This window comes from Archocentrus centrarchus, chromosome 24 (assembly GCF_007364275.1).
Source record: "Archocentrus centrarchus isolate MPI-CPG fArcCen1 chromosome 24, fArcCen1, whole genome shotgun sequence".
Taxonomy (NCBI): domain Eukaryota; kingdom Metazoa; phylum Chordata; class Actinopteri; order Cichliformes; family Cichlidae; genus Archocentrus; species Archocentrus centrarchus.
Genome location: NC_044369.1, coordinates 35625058 through 35645127, shown reverse-complemented (window position 1 = coordinate 35645127; position 20070 = coordinate 35625058). Strand labels below are relative to the sequence as shown.

The 20070-nt window shown below is 44.1% G+C and overlaps 1 protein-coding gene across 1 annotated transcript in view; it reads right to left on the bottom strand.

Moving 5' to 3' along the window:
- LOC115774673 (ankyrin repeat and SOCS box protein 2-like) overlaps positions 1–16731 on the bottom strand; it is a 28153-nt gene extending 11422 nt beyond the window's left edge. The window contains exons 1-5 of the mRNA XM_030722031.1: positions 16666–16731; positions 16471–16567; positions 954–1313; positions 304–414; positions 24–193 (exon numbers count right to left, since the gene is read on the bottom strand). Coding sequence (XP_030577891.1) covers positions 24–193; positions 304–414; positions 954–1306 — 634 coding nt within the window. The 5' untranslated portion in view covers positions 1307–1313; positions 16471–16567; positions 16666–16731. The remainder of the gene's footprint in view (positions 1–23; positions 194–303; positions 415–953; positions 1314–16470; positions 16568–16665) is intronic.
- Positions 16732–20070: the final 3339 nt, after the last annotated feature.

Sequence of the window (20070 nt, the reverse complement as noted above, 5' to 3'; positions counted from 1 at the left end):
ACTGTGTCAACATATGAACCTACCAGACAGCAACATGCGCAGACAAGGTTCCTTGCCGAACCACGCTGCCTGGTGAACTGCCAGCCAGCCTGGTTTACTCGGCAGCATCAGGTTTGTTGCTGGGCACATCACAAGCACTTTCACTCTGCTCGCATCACCTTCACGGATTGCTTTGAACAAAGGCTCCTCCTCCCTGCAGCAACAAGACAAGTCAGTCACCTGTGTACCTGAAATCCTGTTTCACCTGTAGTGTTCACAGGTGAGTCGGGTAGTTCTACATGTTATGAAGAGAAATGAACTCACTCTTCAGGCTCTGGACAGAAGTGGACCAGACTGCCATCATGTCTGCGATATGCCACCATCCTCTTCCCAGAACCCGTCACAAACAGACTGATTGTCCCATCAAATGTCTTCCTGTTGATACCACAGCCAATCAAAGCACAGTCACAATGACGGCAGCCTTGTCAGAACACAGACAAGGGGCCTGGAGCTAATCAGAGGGCAGACATGGGGCCTGAAGTTTGTAGACAACTGCACATGTTCAGTCTTCGGTGCTTTAGTTCACTAAGGTGTTTGAGTCTTGAATCTGAGGTGTGCGTGCAGGTTTGCATTAAAGAAGCTTCTTCTGTCTTGTAACCCTCTTTTGCCTTTTTTGGCTGCAGGTTGTGCTTGTGTGTTTTGGTGCCCAGTAGGTGTGTCTGGGTCATCATCAGCATCTGGGAAAATGTGGGCCCACTGTTCCCAAAATAAAAGTACACCACTTTCCCCCTTGGGCAGAATACCTCTGCTTCTGAGCATGTGCTGCAGACCTAGTTTTTTTTTTATTCCTCTCAAACATTTCGCCCAGCATGCTAGCACACAAACATGAGACTCATCAATTAGCTGAAGCCTAGAACATGTGCAACTGTCCACATGCTTTTGGTCAAGAGTGCCTAAAAATAGAGGTTACTCACGGATCCGGAGGCTTCTCGGTTGGAGGGTTCGGTGAACTGTAGTGTGCTGTGGTCTGGACTGGGGGAGAATTATGGGAGCTGTGACTGTGTTGGTTTGTGTTTCTGGCTGCTGGGTTCAGTTTGTCACAGCAATGAGGAGGCCGGACAGGGCTAGAGATGTTGGTGGTGTTGGCAATGGTGGTGTTGGCAATGGTGGTGTTGGCGGCGGCAGTGTTGCGGTGTGTGTCGGTCAGGCTGCGCTCAATGGCGAGCTGCAGCAGCTCATCTTCACTCAGATTACTATAGAGAGAATAATCATCGAAGGTCAGACTGGAAGCAGACGAAGTGGAGCGAGAGATCCTGGGAGCTGCCATGATGGCACTGAAACACACAGGACAGACACTTATTGATCCTAATGTCAATGTTCTATCATGTAATAGAAGCTGCTTTGCAAAGTCTTTCTGAATATATTCTCTACAAGCTGTACTCACTGTAGGGGTTTGATCAAAAAACTACAAGAAGCTTCAGCTGCAACAATGAAAGTATGTGCTGGTCACTATGACCATGATGATGGGGACATCATCATGCGTCATTGTATGCTACATAAAGTTTCTGCATGCTGCCTCTTTTGTATTGTTGCCACAGATGGGCAGTGTACATTAGAGTACAAAAGGCTTTAAAAAGAGCTACAGAGGGTTTTACAGAGGGTGAGCACATACCAAATCTTCTGATCAGCATATTAGCTTGTGCATACATCATACGATTCTGCCTATAAATGTCACGATCATCAAACAGGTCATCATTTATGTAATTCCCCAAGTATTTAACCTCATTACAGATGTTAAGAACAGCACCAGACAAGGAGAAGTCAGGAGTTATCAGATGCTTATCTGCCTTACTTCTAGCAATCATAATGTTGCTCTTCTTGGCATTATACTTTATGTCAAAGTCATAACCATATTGATAATAATTAATAATGGTTGAAGGCCAGTGCTGTATGGACATAGGACCACCAATTCATCTGCATACATCAGGTGGTTGGTTATGTGGTCACAAACATACAGCCTGTTTTACAACTATTTAACAGCTTTGACAGATCATCCATATAGATGTTAAAGAGGTAGGGGACAGTATACTTCCCTGCCTGACTCCGTTGCCAACATTAAATGCATCAGACACAGTATTACCCCATTTCATATACATTATCTGATGCCCATACCAGTAAACAAGGATTCTAATTAGATATTTTGGTACTCCTCTGTTATGTAGCTTGTGAAACAGCTTTTGATGATTCACACGGTCCAATGCTTTAGAGGCATCAATAAAACACACAAATTTTGTGGTGTTGTGCCTGTTATACAAGTCTAAGCTCTCCTTTAATGCAAAGATGCACATGCCTGTGCCGTGTTTAGGTTTAAAAACAAATTGGTTGTCAGAGGTCAGGACAAACTCCTCCAACCTATTTAATAAAATCCTTTGTAGGACCTTTGACAGACTACTAGCTAAGGCCATGGGTGGTAATTCTCCAGAGAGCTAATCTTACCAGCTTTGTCCTTAGTAATGGGTACTAGTGTGATAGATAGCATTGAATTAGGTAACAAACCATGGACTAAAAGATCAGTGAAACACACAGAAAGTAGTGGACAGAGTTTTCTACTTGCATTTTTCAGATGCTCAGTACAAATGTTATCCATACCACAGGCCTTATTGTCTTTCAATGTCATCATTGCATTATGTATTTCTTGAGGGGAGACAATCATATTCTCATTACTATGTATGTCATCCACCACAAAAGCGCTACTTTCGACACAATTAAAGACCCCAGTGTAGTGCTCCTGCCATAACTGAGTAATTTCTTTTACATCACTGACACCATCAGTAGTAGTTGGAAGTGATGTTTTACAGTTATTTATTTTCTTAATTTTTTCCAAAAGTCCTTAAAATATTATGTTTTAACTTCCTTGCCGGAGAGTCAGACCTCATAGTGTTTTCATTTCTCTTTATAAATCTTAAAGAATATTTAATTAATATTAATATTAATATTTAAATCTGTTGAATCTTTTCTGCCTTTTCAAACAATATGTCATCTACAGGTTCTGCCTCTTTTTTTAACTTTACATGATCTAATTAAAAACATTTTGAAAACTGTATTGTCAGCTGATAGCTAGACATTGTGTATAACAAAAAATTACATTATACTGTATTGTATTTGATGAATATCTCACAATATTGAACACAATATTATGAAAAAAATATTAGTAATTATAACATAATTTAACTAGTATTTTAGTATATCTGTTGTGCAGTGTCTAGAGGCGGCTTGTGCACCCTTAGTGGTGCATGTATGCACAATACTTTGTGAATTCCTGATGTAGCTTAATTCAAGTGACCACAAGGCAATGAATATTTCCAAACTGATCCCACATATGTGACTGTACATCTCAAAGGGCTGAAAGAGGAGTGAAGAAGCATCACTGTGAACAGAGGAGGTGGATTACGTCACCAACTTTCTCCTGCTTGCAGTCCTGAGCTCCCTCCCCAGGTGCCTCAACCTACATTCATACCTTTGTTCAGGTGACCTCAGTAGGTCACATGATAAAATGGTGCAAAGTCCCAAATTGGTTTTACCCAAAACCATTGATTGCAATAACCAACACCTCCTTTTCACACCTTGGTACATGTGATTATGCACATGAACGATAGAGTGTCACAACCAACCCCAGGGGACTACTGTACACCCACTGGGGTTTAAATACCTTTGGTTTGAGAACTGAAGGAGCCTTTGGGATGAGAGCAGGAACGTCTTCAAGAAACAAAAAGAGGTCCAGTCACCCTTTTTTGAGCTCCAGAGATCTGTATGACTGAGAACCTACACAGACAAGGGTTGAAATGTTTTTGGTAGGCAATGCATTTGACAATTCTTTGGCCAATCAGGGCTCATCGTGTGAAAATCATAATGAGACAGTCATTGAAGAGAGGAGGCAGGTTGTATCAGGCCAAGAGTCTGTTTCAGATGGAGCAGACGATGCCTTAAACTCTTCTGTTGATGATATTCAAGATGCCACGCAGACACAACCACATCATGAAGAGAGCAAATCTGATGATGATGATGTAATCTGTGAACCAGATTATCCCCCATCCTGTGATGAGTCCTCTGATCCATAAAATAGTAAATGGACTGGTTCTTATATAGTGCTTTTCTATTCTAGCTGAGCACTCAAAGCACTTCATGTATGAATGGGTAAATGTTTGCATTTACCCATTCATACAAGCACTTCCTTCTAAAGCTAAGTGCTTACTAGCTAACATTCACACACACTCATACAGTTGCATTGGAGAGCAACTTGGGGTTCAGTATCTTGCCCAAGGATACTTTTGTCATACAGACTGGAGCAGCCAGGAATCAAACCACCAGCCTTCTGATTAGTAGAGGACCTGCTCTACCTCCTGAGTCACAGGAACCACCATGAAGACAAAATGAAAGCAGCCTAATCATAGCAATAAATCCATGTGAAAGTGCTTAGGCATGATGAGTTCCTGAAATTGAACGCAAGTTACTTCATTAGCTTCAGATCTTATTCGCGATCTTATTCTTTCGGTCACTACCCAAAGCTCGTGACCATAGGTGAGGGTAGGAACGTAAGATCGACCGGTAAATCAAGAGCTTCGCTTTTACACTAAGCTCCCTCTTCACCACGACAGACCGGTGCAGCATCCGCATCACTGTGGAAGCAGCCCCGATCCGTCTGTCGATCTCCCGCTCCCTTCTCCCATCACTCGTGAACAAGACCCCGAGATACTTGAACTCCTCCACTTGGGGCAAGAACTCGTTCTTGAGCCTGAGAGGGTACTCCACCCTTTTCTGGCTGAGGACCATGGCCTCAGACTTAGAGGTGCTGATTCTCACGCCGGGCGCTTCACACTCAGCTGCAAACCGTTCCACTGTGAGCTGGAGGCCCCCCCCCGATGAAGTCAGCAGGACCACATCATCTGCAAAGAGCAGAGATGAGACTCTGAGGCCACCAAGGAAGAAGCCTTCCGCCACCTGGCTACGCCTAGAAATTCTGTCTGTAACCCTGTTAAAATCTGTTCATGTAATGTATGCGGAAATAAATAAGTTCATAGTTCGTAAATGGTATTTGTTAAAAATTCGTTAAACAGCAAATGAGGTTTGACGTTTAAAATTGTTTAAGAAAGAAAAAGACAAAAGTTGTATATTTTATTTCTGTAACCTTTTGTGAGGGAAGTGATCACATCTCCGGTGAATGGACAGGAAATGAGGTGAGAGGAAAACGTGAGGGATACGTGGTGGAGAGAGCAAGAAAAAAGAGAGAGAGAGAGACGAGCGAAAGAGATGCAGGTGTACACTGCGGACTGTTAAGCCAGCTTTTATCATCGTTCAGTGAAAGTGCTCGACAAGGACTCTTTTCCAAAACCTGAATGGTGGTGAAGTTGGTGAGTTTGAGTGGAAAACTCAACCGAGGACTGACGTTAGCCGAGTGAGCTGCTAATACAGTGGCTAATGCTTTCGCCTGTGCCATGCTAAGAAGCTAGCAACCCGCGAACTCAATTAGCAGAGCCTGCGTGAAGCTGTGAGCGGACGACGAGGACAGAGAGCCGACGGAGCTGGTCAGCGCTGTGTGTGAGGGCTGTGCCTGCATCGTCTGCTGCGTGTTTCCCCTCGTCTTCCAGGCGAATCACCTCTTCTCATCTTCTTCTCCTGCGTCCTTGACTGTGTGAGTGGTTGACTCCATCAGCAAAAGGTACCGCTTTTTATTTTGCCCTTGAGGTGAAACGGCCATTTGTTTAAGGCTACAGCGTTCCCGAGCAGCGTTCAGGCCTGCAACGATTGGACTGGAGTATAATATTATTTGTTTTCTTGCCGGCTGTAGGTTAATTATTGGGGCCCATAGGAGATATTTAAGTTTGACGTTTTTATTGAATGTTGAATGCATTTATTGGTTCAAAAGAAACTGAACAGAATATGTAAATAATTCCTTCTATTTTGCTAAGTAAATGTTCTATATATTTTTCAATTAATTGGTGTGTTTATTGACTGTTCTGATATTATAAGTGTATTAGTCAATGCAGGGTTTAAAGGGACATTTATTTAAATTTCGTAGAGAAACCCCAGGTTCTGTGAATACTTAAAAGAACTCAGGTTAGCCACCTCTCGTTATAGCTGTACGCACTAGAGAGGCGCTACATAAATTGGAGGCTAGGGTTTAATATTTTTCCCGAAAATGACATGAATCAAATCCCGGGAAATGACGAGCCATTTCCCGGGAATCCCGGGAAAAAGTTTATTTATTTTTTATTTTAATTAGGCCTTCTGTAGCCTGTGTCGGCCTTAACCTATTCTGATATTGTAGAGGTAGCTTTCCAGCTATGTCCTGTTATGCCCAGTAGGGGGCAACGTCGGCTTGATTAACGCAATAAAACCTACATCTCGGCATTCGAGTGCTCGAGCTATGCGGTGTTGTATCGTTCCTCAACACTCCCTTAACAAATATAATTCGAATATTCCTCCATTGTACATGGAATTATACCAAGATATTTTACAACTGCTGGTACAAAACAATACGGTTCATCTCCACAGCATTGATAAAGGCTCAGCCACGCTGTCGTGGCGACATCTGTTGCGCTATATCTCCACCAGTGGAACGCTGTAATAGTCATTGAAAAGTTAACTACCGTACTACACTATAATATGGCATAACACAGGGCCTTGAGTAATGCACCACGACTTGGTCATTGCCATTCTGGCAACAGCAAATTTATAACACCGTGTCTGAGGGTTAAAGTAGGTTCGCTGTGAATCGTCTATTGAAAAACTGGCCAATCATTATAGCCTAAAAAATATACATTTTACTCAACTCCATTTTAAAAGCGAAATATGTTAAAGCAATCTATATCATGATCATTTCTTCACCCATTAGGCCCGTATCCTAATTCATGATTGTTAGTAAGCGGCTGCAAACGAGGAAAAGAAACACTCGAAGTTAAACAGATATTTCTTTATTGTTCAGGGCAGGCATATTTTATAGGCTATATAATGCAATATAACAATATATAATAATATGAAATTATATAATACAAAATACCTTAGGGTAAACACATTGCCTACGATTTCAACAAATTAAAGAGGAAAAAAGCACAACTGTGTAATACCTCTATTAAAACGCTTGAGATGAAGGCTGAAGCCTTAAACGGAGGCTGAACGTGCCTGAAATGAAGAGTAATGCTTTTCGCATTAAACGAACCCTTCTCTCAATATTTCCTTAAATTTAACATTCTGAAGCTTTCTTTTCTTTCTGAAAGTCAAATCGACGCGCGCGACTTTTTTCCCGGTTTCCCGTCTAACGTTTCCCGGGAAACGGGAAATTGTTCTGATCGCATTTCCCGGGAATCCCGGATCCCGGGATTAAACCCTATTGGAGGCACCGCTGGGATCAGGATTATTGTGTGGGTTTCTTGTTTTTTGTGCATTATCTTGTGAAAAGTATTCTGTTGAAACCGTAAATGGTGAAAAGTTTTTCTCTTTAACATGGGAACTCGAGACGAGTTGGTATTAGAGTTAAAGGGTTGGTGCCAAGGGGAGTCAGTAGATGAGGCTCATGCAGTCTTGGTGCTCATGCAAGAAGATGTAACTGCAGCAGTTATTGAGGAGACTATGCAAACAGTGAAGAGTCTGGGACGTGTTCGTGTCAGAGGCCGAACACTAAGTTTACGGCAAAACAGATTTCTTGTCTTGTGTGAATGCAAGGAGGCCGTAAAGAGAGACATGGTTCCCTTTGAGGTGTTCCCCATTGATGGGGGAGGGCCGTGGTCTGTGGTCACAGTTGATGAAGGTCTTCGAGCTAGTGCACAAGCTCAGGGGTCATCTGGACCACAGCAGGCTAAAGATAAGCCTGTAGATGAACAGTGCACATTATTCCCAGAGGGAGATACTGTTGCTAAGTCAACAGAAGCTATTTTGCGAGCTGTGAGTGAGATACTTGACAAGAGCAAGTCTTCGAGTGAGCATGGAAGCTATCGCCGCTTACGAACCTTTTCGGGGTTGTTGCCCACCCCGGCTGGAGAGGAGCAGTTTGACCACTGGTTGAGCCAAGCACGGCTCATGGTGGAAGAGTGTGATTGCTCCCTCAAAGAGAAAAGACGGCGACTGATGGAGAGTCTTAGGGGCCCGGCGCTTGAGATTGTCCAAGCAGCACGCGCTGGCAATCCTGACGTTAGCCCTGAAACCTGCTTGGAGGCACTTGAACATGCTTTTGGAATAGCAGAAACAGGTGAGGAGTTGTATTTTGCTTTTCGTTTGTTGCAGCAACAACCAACTGAGAGGCTCTCTGACTTCCTTAGACGTCTAGAACAGTCGTTAAACCGGGTCGTGCAGAGAGGTGGCCTTCCTCCTGGTTGTGCTGACAGAGTAAGGCTAGATCAGTTGTTGCGTGGTGCTACCGCTTCTGATCTGATGCTGATTAATCTTCGGCTTAGGGAGAGAAAAGATAAGCCACCCTCTTTTCTCCAATTGTTAAAAGAGATTCGTACAGAGGAAGAATATGAGGCCTCAAGGAAAAAGCTTCATCCTGTTGTGCAAAGTGCATATGTAAAGCAGGAAGTTGTTGACAAGCAGACTGAATTTCAGAATTTGAAGTCTGAGATGAAGGAGCTCAGGTCCTTAGTTGCTGCTGCTGTGTCTAAGCCAGTTCGAGACACACTAGCTAGCACTGATCAGACTCCTCGTAATGCTGTAGCCAGTGAGTGCAGTCCTGACAAGGAGATAACTGCATTGAAAAAGCAGTTAAAGCACTTGCAGCAGAAGTTCACAAAGAATGTGGCTGAACCACAAGCAGCTGTTTCATCCGTAAAGACATCAAAGCTAGCTGCTAGCTCTCCACAGAGATCACTCAAAGTCTCAGAGGAACATTTTTGTTATCGGTGTGGAGAGAATGGACATTTCGCAGGGAAATGTCAAAATCCGGAAAATCAGGCTAAAGTTATCAAGAGATTAATTCAAGCCCTGAAGTTGTCTAAGACCAACAAATCATCTGGTGATGCCCCTGCTAGCACAATGAACTGTTCAGTCGAGAATAGTACTGCAGACATGCCAGAAAATGTGAGCATTCCAGATGGGCTGGTGGGGCCGCCTAGCCTGGTCCCACTGAAAGTTAATGGGCAGCCCTGTACTGCTTTATTGGATAGTGGCTCCCAGGTGACAATCATTTTTGAACACTGGTACCAGAAATACTTGTCTGATATCCCCATTCAGCCAGTATCTGGTCTATCCTTGTGGGGCCTAAGTGAGTCAGGTGTTAGCTACCCATACACTGGATACGTGGTAGTCGACCTTGAGTATCCAGCTGAGGTGCTAGGAACTGTTCAGACAGTAACTGTCCTTGCCCTCATATGCCCTAGTCCAAGAGCTGATGACAATACCTCTGTCATTGTAGGTACTAATGCTAGCCATGTCAGACGCTTGGTGAACCAATGCAAGGACAATGGTGTTGATGTCACACGGGCCCTGGGCCTTCGTGTTTGTGTCAGTGAAGGCCAACCTGTACTCAAAGGCGTTACTGTTCCTGTCCAGGATGACGACGAGGCTGGTCGTGTCCGATGGATGGGTCCAGGCCCTTTGACTGTACCACCACACGGTGATGCACCAGTTGTGTGCAAAGTGGAACTGAAGAAGCCTGTTCAGCAGGAAATCCTCCTGATGGATTCCTCACCAGCAGTCACTCTACCTGCTGACGTGTTCATCCTTCCCATGGTAATGCCCAGTGGGGCATTAGATGCTAATAGGTTCAAAGTCCTAGTCAGGAATGAGTCTACAAGAGAGATTTCTATACCTGTGGGAACAGTGATTGGCAGTGTGTTTCACATTGATTCAGTTTCTACCATTCCACCGAAAGAGACAGCTCCCTCCAACTTTGATGTGAGCAAAATAAACTTTGGAGACTCTCCCATCTCCGAAAAATGGAAGAACCGGCTGCGTCAGAAGCTAACCCAGAAGTCTCATGTCTTCTCAATGAATGAGTGGGATGTGGGGTTAGCAAAAGGGGTGGAGCACAGAATTCGACTGTCAGATTCCAGGCCTTTCCGTCAACGATCACGTCGATTGGCGCCAGCCGACATTGAAGATGTGAGACGACACTTACAAGAGCTGCTACAGGCAGGGATCATAAAAGAGTCAAGAAGTCCCTATGCATCCCCGATAGTTGTTGTTCGGAAGAAAAATGGCACTGTCAGGATGTGCATAGATTACCGACTATTGAATAGCCGAATAGTACCAGATCAGTACACCACCCCATGCATTGAGGACGCACTGAATGCCTTGACAGGGAGTCAGTGGTTCTCTGTGCTTGATCTGCGTTCAGGCTACTACCAGATTGCCATGTCTGAAGAAGACAAAGAGAAGACTGCATTCATTTGTCCGTTAGGCTTTTTCCAGTTTGAGAGGATGCCGCAAGGCATCACAGGAGCTCCGGCAACCTTTCAGAGGTTAATGGAGAAGGCAGTCGGAGACATGAACCTCTTGCAAGTGCTAGTGTACCTTGACGATCTGATTGTTTTCGGAAAGACTCTTGAAGAGCACGAAGAGAGACTGCTCAAGGTCATAGATCGTCTTGGGGAGGTAGGACTCAAACTTTCAGTCGACAAGTGTCCGATCTGTCTGCCCAGAGTCAAGTACCTGGGGCACGTAGTGTCTGCTGACGGTGTTGCCCCAGATCCAGACAAGATAGAGGCTGTTACCACCTGGCCTATGCCAACAAACCTAAAGACACTGCAATCGTTCTTAGGGTTTTGCGGCTATTACAGAAGATTCATCCAGAACTATTCTGCAATCGTTCGACCGTTGACCGAGCTCACCAAGGGTTATGCTCCTACCCAAAAGGGAAAGAAGCAAGCCCCTGATGTCAACAAAGTCTACTTGAAAGAGTCAGAGCCCTTTGGAGACAGATGGGACAAAGCATGCACAGATGCGTTCCACCAGATTATCCATTGCCTGACCCATGCACCTGTCTTGGCATTTGCCAACCCACAAAAGCCATACACTCTGCATGTTGATGCAAGCTTGAAGGGTCTTGGTGCAGTACTTTACCAAGAGTACCCTGAAGGCCTGCGGCCAGTTGCTTTTGCAAGCAGAAAGCTGAGCACAGCTGAGAGAAATTATCCCATACACCAACTGGAATTCTTGTCTCTCAAGTGGGCAGTAGTCGACAAGTTCCACGACTACTTGTATGGGGCAAGATTCACAGTACGTACCGATAACAACCCGCTTACGTACGTGCTGTCAACAGCTAGGCTTAACGCGGTAGGGCATCGCTGGCTAGCTGCCCTGTCGACGTATGAGTTTGACATCCAGTATCGTCCAGGTCGACACAACATCGACGCCGACCTGTTGTCACGGAACACCCCAGATGTGGATGACAACGGTTGGGTGACTATACCGCAGTCTGGTGTCAAGACTATTTGTCAGCAAGTCTGTGTACCAGAAGCTGCTCATTTGACACCTGTATATGTCGCGCAGCTAGGGGCATCTGCACAGTGTGTTCCTGACCTGTATGCATATCCAATGCATATGAACTTGAAATCGCTTGAGCTCATGTCAAAGCAGAGTCTCAAGAAAGCTCAAGAAGGAGATGAAGCCATTGGACCAGCCATCCAAGCTGTCAAGCATGGACAGTGGCCTGATGAAGTGTCAAAGAATCTAGAGTTATTGAGATTGAAAAGAGAAATAGGAAAGCTTTCCATGAAAGATGGATTGTTGTACCGTTACAGTAAGAAACCATCTGGAGAAATGGTCACTCAGCTTGTCCTTCCAAGGGAGTTTCGACCGATGGTCATGCGAGCCATGCATGATGATCTGGGACACCTTGGGCAGGAGAGAACTATTGACCTTCTCCGTAGCCGATTCTTTTGGCCAAAGATGTCAATGGAGGTGGAAGAGTATATCAGGAACTGTGGAGAGTGTGTTGCTCATAAGACCCCTCCACAGAAAGCTGCTCCATTGCACCAGATTGTCAGCCATGGGCCAATGGATCTAGTGTGCATGGACTTCCTTTCCATGGAGCCTGACTCCAAGGGCATAGCTAATGTCTTGGTAGTCACAGATCATTTTACAAGGTATGCTCAGGCTTTCCCAACTAAAAGCCAGAAGGCCCAAGTAGTGGCTAAGACCCTGATGGAGAAATATTTTGTTCATTATGGGCTGCCATCAAGGATCCATTCTGATCAAGGGAGGGATTTTGAGAGCAGACTGATCCAGGAACTACTGCATCTGATGGGGATACGCAAGTCACGGACTACTCCCTATCACCCGCAAGGAGACCCGCAGCCAGAAAGGTTTAATAGAACGCTGATCTCTATGCTTAGCATGCTGGGTCGTGAGAAGAAACATAGCTGGAGCCAGCATGTTCCTTACTTGGTCCATGCGTACAATTGCACAAAGTGTGACGCTACAGGGTACTCACCCTACCATCTAATGTTTGGTAGGGAGGCAAGACTTCCTGTTGATCTGTGTTTTAAAACATCCCCAGATGGCCTAGAGGATGCATGCCACACCCGATATGTCACTAAGCTGAAAGAAGATCTGAAACAAGCCTACAAGTTAGCCTCGGAGGCTTCAGACAAAAGGCACCAGAGAAACAAACGGTTGTATGACCAGCGAGTTACCTTTCAGTCCCTCGAGATTGGTGACAGAGTTCTACTCCGAAACTTGGGTCTGAGAGGAAAGCATAAGCTGGGAAGCAAGTGGAGTACTGAACCTTATGTTGTCACGGGAAAGCTGCCCAACCTACCTGTGTTCAAGATCAAACGGGAGGATGGAAAGCCAGGGACAAAGACTATCCATAGGGACCACCTTCTACCTATTGGACAGTTTGTGAGAATGCCACTCACCAAACAGATTGAGGATCCACCTGCCAGGCCCAGGACCAGAGCATTCACTCAAAAGAAAAACCAAAGAGACCAAAGTCCAGAGACTCCAGAGTTACAGGAGTTCTCTGACTCGTCTTCTGATGTGGAGTATTTTGTCACTCACCGGGCTATGCCAAAAGACCTTGCCCGTAGAGTGTTGAATACTGCCAGGTCAGTTGACATAGATGATGAATCTGATCCAGAGCACGACGCTGACTCAGAGTATGATAATGACACGAGAGTTGAACCTGTTGATGGACAAGACTCGGATATAAACAATGATGGTCACAACTCTGATCCTGAACTAGAGGATGAAAGGGGTAAGGGGTGTGAAAGAGGAAAAGTTCCAGAACATGTCAGTGAGAATGAATTGGAGTCTGGAGAAGAATCTGTAATTGAGGTCCGGGAAGAGAGACTGAGAACCAGAGCTGAACCCAGACCAAAAAGAACTATTAAGCCTACCATTAGACTCACCTATGATGAGCCTGGTAGATCCAGTGACAAGCCCTTGACCATAGTCCACAGGGGAATTGTTATTAAAATAGGACCACCCTAGAGGTACTAGGTGTTGTGCCCTTAGGACTCCTTAGTTTGGTGTCTGGTGAGGACACACAGACATTTCAAAAGGGGGAGGGTGTAACCCTGTTAAAATCTGTTCATGTAATGTATGCGGAAATAAATAAGTTCATAGTTCGTAAATGGTATTTGTTAAAAATTCGTTAAACAGCAAATGAGGTTTGACGTTTAAAATTGTTTAAGAAAGAAAAAGACAAAAGTTGTATATTTTATTTCTGTAACCTTTTGTGAGGGAAGTGATCACATCTCCGGTGAATGGACAGGAAATGAGGTGAGAGGAAAACGTGAGGGATACGTGGTGGAGAGAGCAAGAGAAAAGAGAGAGAGAGAGACGAGCGAAAGAGATGCAGGTGTACACTGCGGACTGTTAAGCCAGCTTTTATCATCGTTCAGTGAAAGTGCTCGACAAGGACTCTTTTCCAAAACCTGAATGGTGGTGAAGTTGGTGAGTTTGAGTGGAAAACTCAACCGAGGACTGACGTTAGCCGAGTGAGCTGCTAATACAGTGGCTAATGCTTTCGCCTGTGCCATGCTAAGAAGCTAGCAACCCGCGAACTCAATTAGCAGAGCCTGCGTGAAGCTGTGAGCGGACGACGAGGACAGAGAGCCGACAGAGCTGGTCAGCGCTGTGTGTGAGGGCTGTGCCTGCATCGTCTGCTGCGTGTTTCCCCTCGTCTTCCAGGCGAATCACCTCTTCTCATCTTCTTCTCCTGCGTCCTTGACTGTGTGAGTGGTTGACTCCATCAGCAAAAGGTACCGCTTTTTATTTTGCCCTTGAGGTGAAACGGCCATTTGTTTAAGGCTACAGCGTTCCCGAGCAGCGTTCAGGCCTGCAACGATTGGACTGGAGTATCATATTATTTTGTTTTCTTGCCGGCTGTAGGTTAATTATTGGGGCCCATAGGAGATATTTAAGTTTGACGTTTTTATTGAATGTTGAATGCATTTATTGGTTCAAAAGAAACTGAACAGAATATGTAAATAATTCCTTCTATTTTGCTAAGTAAATGTTCTATATATTTTTCAATTAATTGGTGTGTTTATTGACTGTTCTGATATTATAAGTGTATTAGTCAATGCAGGGTTTAAAGGGACATTTATTTAAATTTCGTAGAGAAACCCCAGGTTCTGTGAATACTTAAAAGAACTCAGGTTAGCCACCTCTCGTTATAGCTGTACGCACTAGAGAGGCGCTACATGTCCATAAAAATTATGAACAGAATCGGTGACAAAGGGCAGCCCTGACGGAGTCCAACACCCACAGGAAACAAATCTGACTTATTACCGGCTATACGGACCAAGCTCTCACTGCGGTTGTAGAGAGACTGAATGGCCCACAACAACAGGCCAGACACCCCATACTCCCACAGGACCTCCCAAAGGATACCCCGAGGGACACGGTCGAATGCCTTCTCCAATTCCACAAAGCACAAGTAGACTGGTTGGGCAAACTCACACACACACTCGAATATCCTTGAGAGGATAAAGAGCTGGTCCAGCGTTCCGCGACCAGGACGAAAACCGCATTGTTCCTCCTGAATCCGAGGTTCGACTAACATCCTTATGTTCGAACATGGTGTTCGTTATGGACAAACTGTGGCTACACATTTCCTCAATCACCAAATTAATACATACACATATTCCCATGACAATGTGACACACAGTTTGCACTTCATTCAGTGGTTTTAGTAAGGTACAACATAACTGCACATATAAAATGTATTCCCCCGGCAGTGAATCTATACTGGGCTTTAGACATCGCTACAAATACAAGAATCAGTGGAAATGTGGCACGTACAGCTGATTTTAAACTGACACCCTAAACATCACCTGCTGCTGACAGGTTTAGTTTTTATTGTCCCGCTGCTGTTTAAGGGTTCGAGAGTAAAGATTGAATATTAAAACAGAATTCAGTCCACATACACATTTGATATGAAATCTGCAAGTACAGTGCAGGTGTCCTGTTTTAGGATCTGGCTGTGTGGACCCACACAGCCAGAACATGACTTGAAACCTGTAATGCTGAAGTTACTCCTCGAAAACAGAGATGAGAGTGTGAAACTGAAGCTTCGATACGTGCTTCGAACCCTGGGCTTACATCTCCAGAGAACCACTGCTTCGAAGCTTCAGGACGGAAAAAAATCACATTCTCAGAATGAATCATGTGACTGGTTCAGGTGTGAGCGAGAGTGAGACAGTCAGCCAGGTTCATACTCGCACACTTTGAGCGTTGTTAGGCCAACAGATACTGCTGAGTTATGAATTAAAGACAACCTTTGCTGGCTCGTCCTTTCAACGTGACGACGGACGTATAAAGATTAACGCAAAAGTGGTAGTTACACAAGCACTCTGCTCAATAACACAACACACACATTCATCCATCTTTATTTGTAAACAGAACCTGATATGATATTTGGTCATAACGTGTGCGCCTCAAACAATGCAAAGATGCTTCAGATCATTGAGGTGTGTGAGCGTGTGCATGCAGGTGTGTAATTGAAAACACTGCATGTTTCCAGGAGAGGGCGCTATAATTGAAGCTTCGAGTAATGAACCTGTTTTCAAAACAACTGGCTCAAGTGGTTCAGTGCTTCACAAAAGCTTCATTTTCTCATCACTACTCGAAAATACTGAATACCAAATAACACAGAAGGACACACTGCCAGGAGGGGAGAAGGAAAGGTGAGGGCTTAAATACACACAGGGTAATTAGGGGGAGGGGAGAAAGCAGGGGAGCACAGGTGAACTGAATTAGATGAAACAAAGAAGGCAAAACAGAACACACTGCACATGGGACAAGGATCGCCAAAATAAGACAGGAAGTGTCGAAACACAACAAGCGTGAACTTAACACAACACAGGAAAGCAAACACAATCAGAGCTGAGCTCAGACACGAGGGGCTGAGGATAAAACACAGAGACAGGCGCAAGATTAGAGAAGGTATGAAAACAGAAACATGGACTTGATTTCACACCTTTTGATTTCTAATCTGGATCCTAACCTGCTCCCATTAGGTTTGCAACATAAATTACCATGGTGACTTACCCCAGTAAAAGTGAGCCGCCTTCGTAGTGCAGAAAACCCGGGGGTTAACCCTGAAACGACCTGGACAAACCAAAATCCTGCTTCGTAGTATAGGGCCCTGATAAACAAGCACAAGTAAACAAACAGATAAACAGGCAGAAATAAACAAAGAGGTCAGACTTCAGTGTAACAGCTGTAGTCAATGAAGTTGTTTACTGCTGTCAGAAATCCAGTGTTTCCTTTGAGTTCAAGCTTTGTGTTTTCCTCCGTCTGTTCTGCAGCTGTCTGTCTGTAATGGAGTCTGACCCCGGGGTGGGGGTGGGGGTGTTACTTAAGTTTTATTTTAGGAAGCAGCTATCAGAGCTTGTTGACCGGCTGACCTCTTCACTGCTTCTAATATTGCAGATGGAGTCGCATGAAGCTGAATCACACAAACAACTGATGAAGTGCTGTTTCACAATCCCACACCTGCACAGAGCTGCAGATTAACTTCAGGTTTAAACTGGGCTTTCAGGATTGTGAAGGTGCTCCAATTCCTGGGGTACATAACACTGCTGCAGATCTAACCTGCTCCAGAACTAATCAGACACCCACTGGTATAAAGCCACTACCTACTGACCAATCAGATCTTTGGAAAATAGTCACCATTCCTGATAGATCCCTCACACCTCAGAGGGGGTCTAAAGATTTTTAACAGCATCTAAAGTCTTTATCCGATGATCAGTAAGAAATATAGATTCTTAGAGAAATTTTATTCCTGCTTTTTTCCTGTTGGATGAACGTGTAAAATAACCCTTTAGTCCTCTAAATCTCACCTTCTTGCAAATTGAATTATGTCTTGATTTGTTCTTTTGCCTGAGCATAAAGAACTGAGTATAAAGCTCCACCAGGACTGCAGCTGAAAGAATAAAAACTGTTACAAACCATCAGAAAACAATTTACCAGAACAAACAGATGTCATTATAAGCAGATCTTCTTTAGTGGTAGCTCTGCTTAGGGTAATAAAGCCAAACGAGGTAAAGATGACCTTCACCTGTCCAGGATTGTTCCAGACTAATTCTCTATATGCAAGTGTGGCTGTTTAACTCAAAGTCAGTATAATTTCTGTTAATCTAAGATCTTTTTCTCACCTAATCTTCCTAAATTAACTATCACATCTCTCCTTTCTGTTTTGAATTATGACAGGTCAGACCAGGTTTAAACAGTGATGTCAGTGACTCTAATCTGACTACTTTTTCTCGGTAACGAGTAATCTAACGCGTTACTATTTGCAGTCCAATAATCAGATTACAGTAACTTATCCAAGTCACTGTGCGTTACTATTTTTGTCATGTTCCTCAGTACAAAGATATATTTTTGCTTTCTTCTTGCATCTCAGGGAGTGACGTCTGGCCAATATGACAATTACGTCCTGTTTTCAGCATGAGGACAACAACAGCACAGCGACACAAACAGAAACAATGGAGGGAGGAGAGAGATGCACGTTTTCTAGCTGAAATACAGGAATTATTGTGAGTCTGTGTCAGCTAAAGAGACAACATCAAGGTTAGTTGTGTGCTCTGTGCTGGCGACAAAGTGCTGTCTAGCTTCAAAAACACTACATCAAATATGAGGAAACATCTGGAGTCGCAGCACAGTCACACTTACAGAGGAGTCCCACCAGGTGGTGAAACAGCTGCAGGAGGCAGGAGGCCCCCCAGCACCCAAACAACAAAAGCTGGACTTCAGTGCTGCCGGTGTTGTGCCAAAAAGCGATTTCTGGTATTTACCAGAAAATGACTGCCTGTATTTAAACAGCTGTAAATGACTTGATGACCTATAATCTGTGAAGCATATATCAAACATATCTCTCATGAATGATATCAGGTCATTGTGAGTGAGAAACAGCATTTCTATCACAAGGTAGAAGCTGCACTCAGTTTTTGGCAAAGTGACTTTTATATATTTGTTTTTTTCAAGGTAAAAACTGTCTGACATTAAAAATGTCTTTTTAAACATAAATCTGGCTCAGAAGGCTGCAGAAATCACACCAAATATATCACAGATCTATAAAGATATTTGAAGTGACCAGAAAGCTCTGGATTGATTAAAATGTAGGTACAATAACACAAACTCCTAAAGATTGTTGAAAAACAGGTTATTACTGCATTTTATATAAAAGCCCTTCATAAATCATGCTGACTGCACTCTATTTACCAATATAAGTAAATACATTACACAATAAAAACACACAAAAACATCAGGATCACTTTATGGCAGACGATCACTTTCTGGCACAACACCGGCAGCTGTTGAATGTAACTAATAAACTAACTTGTAATCTAACTTAGTTACTTCTAAAAGTAACTAAGGTACTTAAAATATTTATTTATTTATGTCTGGCAGATTTTGCAACCAGAATTGTGATCTGAATGCAAATTCAAGATGAGCTTTATAGATTCTCTGTAGGTTCCTCTTGTTAATTTTTGTCCTTTTATCTTATTTATTTATTTGTGTTATTTTTCCCATACATGTACAGGGGTTGGACAATGAAACTGAAACACCTGTCATTTTAGTGTGGGAGGTTTCATGGCTAAATTGGACCAACCTGGTGGCCAGTCTTCATTAATTGCTCTTACTGGTGCAATGTGCAGAGTGTGAAGGTCCAATTAGCAGGGTAAGAGCACAGTTTTGCTTAAAATACTGCAATGCACATAACATTATGGGTGACATACCAGAGTTCAAAAGAGGACAAATTGTTGGTGCACATCTTGCTGGTGCATCTGTGACCAAGACAGCAAGTCTTTGTGACAAATCAAGAGCCACGGTATCCAGGGCAATGTCAGCATACCACCAAGAAGGACGAACCACATCCAACAGGATTAACTGTGGACGTAAGAGGAAGCTGTCTGAAAGGGATGTTCGGGTGCTAACCCGGATTGTATCCAAAAAACATAAAACCACGGCTGCCCAAATCACGGCAGAATTAAATGTGCACCTCAACTCTCCTGTTTCCACCAAAACTGTCCGTCGGGAGCTCCACAGGGTCAATATACACGGCCGGGCTGCTATAGCCAAACCTTTGGTCACTCATGCCAATGCCAAACGTTGGTTTCAATGGTGCAAGGAGCGCAAATCTTGGGCTGTGGACAACGTGAAACATGTATTGTTCTCTGATGAGTCCACCTTCACTGTTTTCTCCACATCCAGGAGAGTTACGGCGTGGAGAAGCCCCAAAGAAGTGTACCACCCACACTGTTGCATGCCCAGAGTGAAGCATGGGGGTGGATCAGTGATGGTTTGGGCTGCCATATCATGGCATTCCCTTGGCCCAATACTTGTGCTAGATGGACGTGTCACTGCCAAGGACTACCGAACCATTCTGGAGGACCGTGTGCATCTAATGGTTCAAACATTGTATCCTGAAGGCGGTGCCGTGTATCAGGATGACAATGCACCAATACACACAGCAAGACTGGTGAAAGATTGGTTTGATGAACATGAAAGTGAAGCTGAACATCTCCCATGGCCTGCACAGTCACCAGATCTGAATATTATTGAGCCACTTTGGGGTGTTTTGGAGGAGTGAGTCAGGAAACGTTTTCTTCCACCAGCATCATGTCGTGACCTGGCCACTATCCT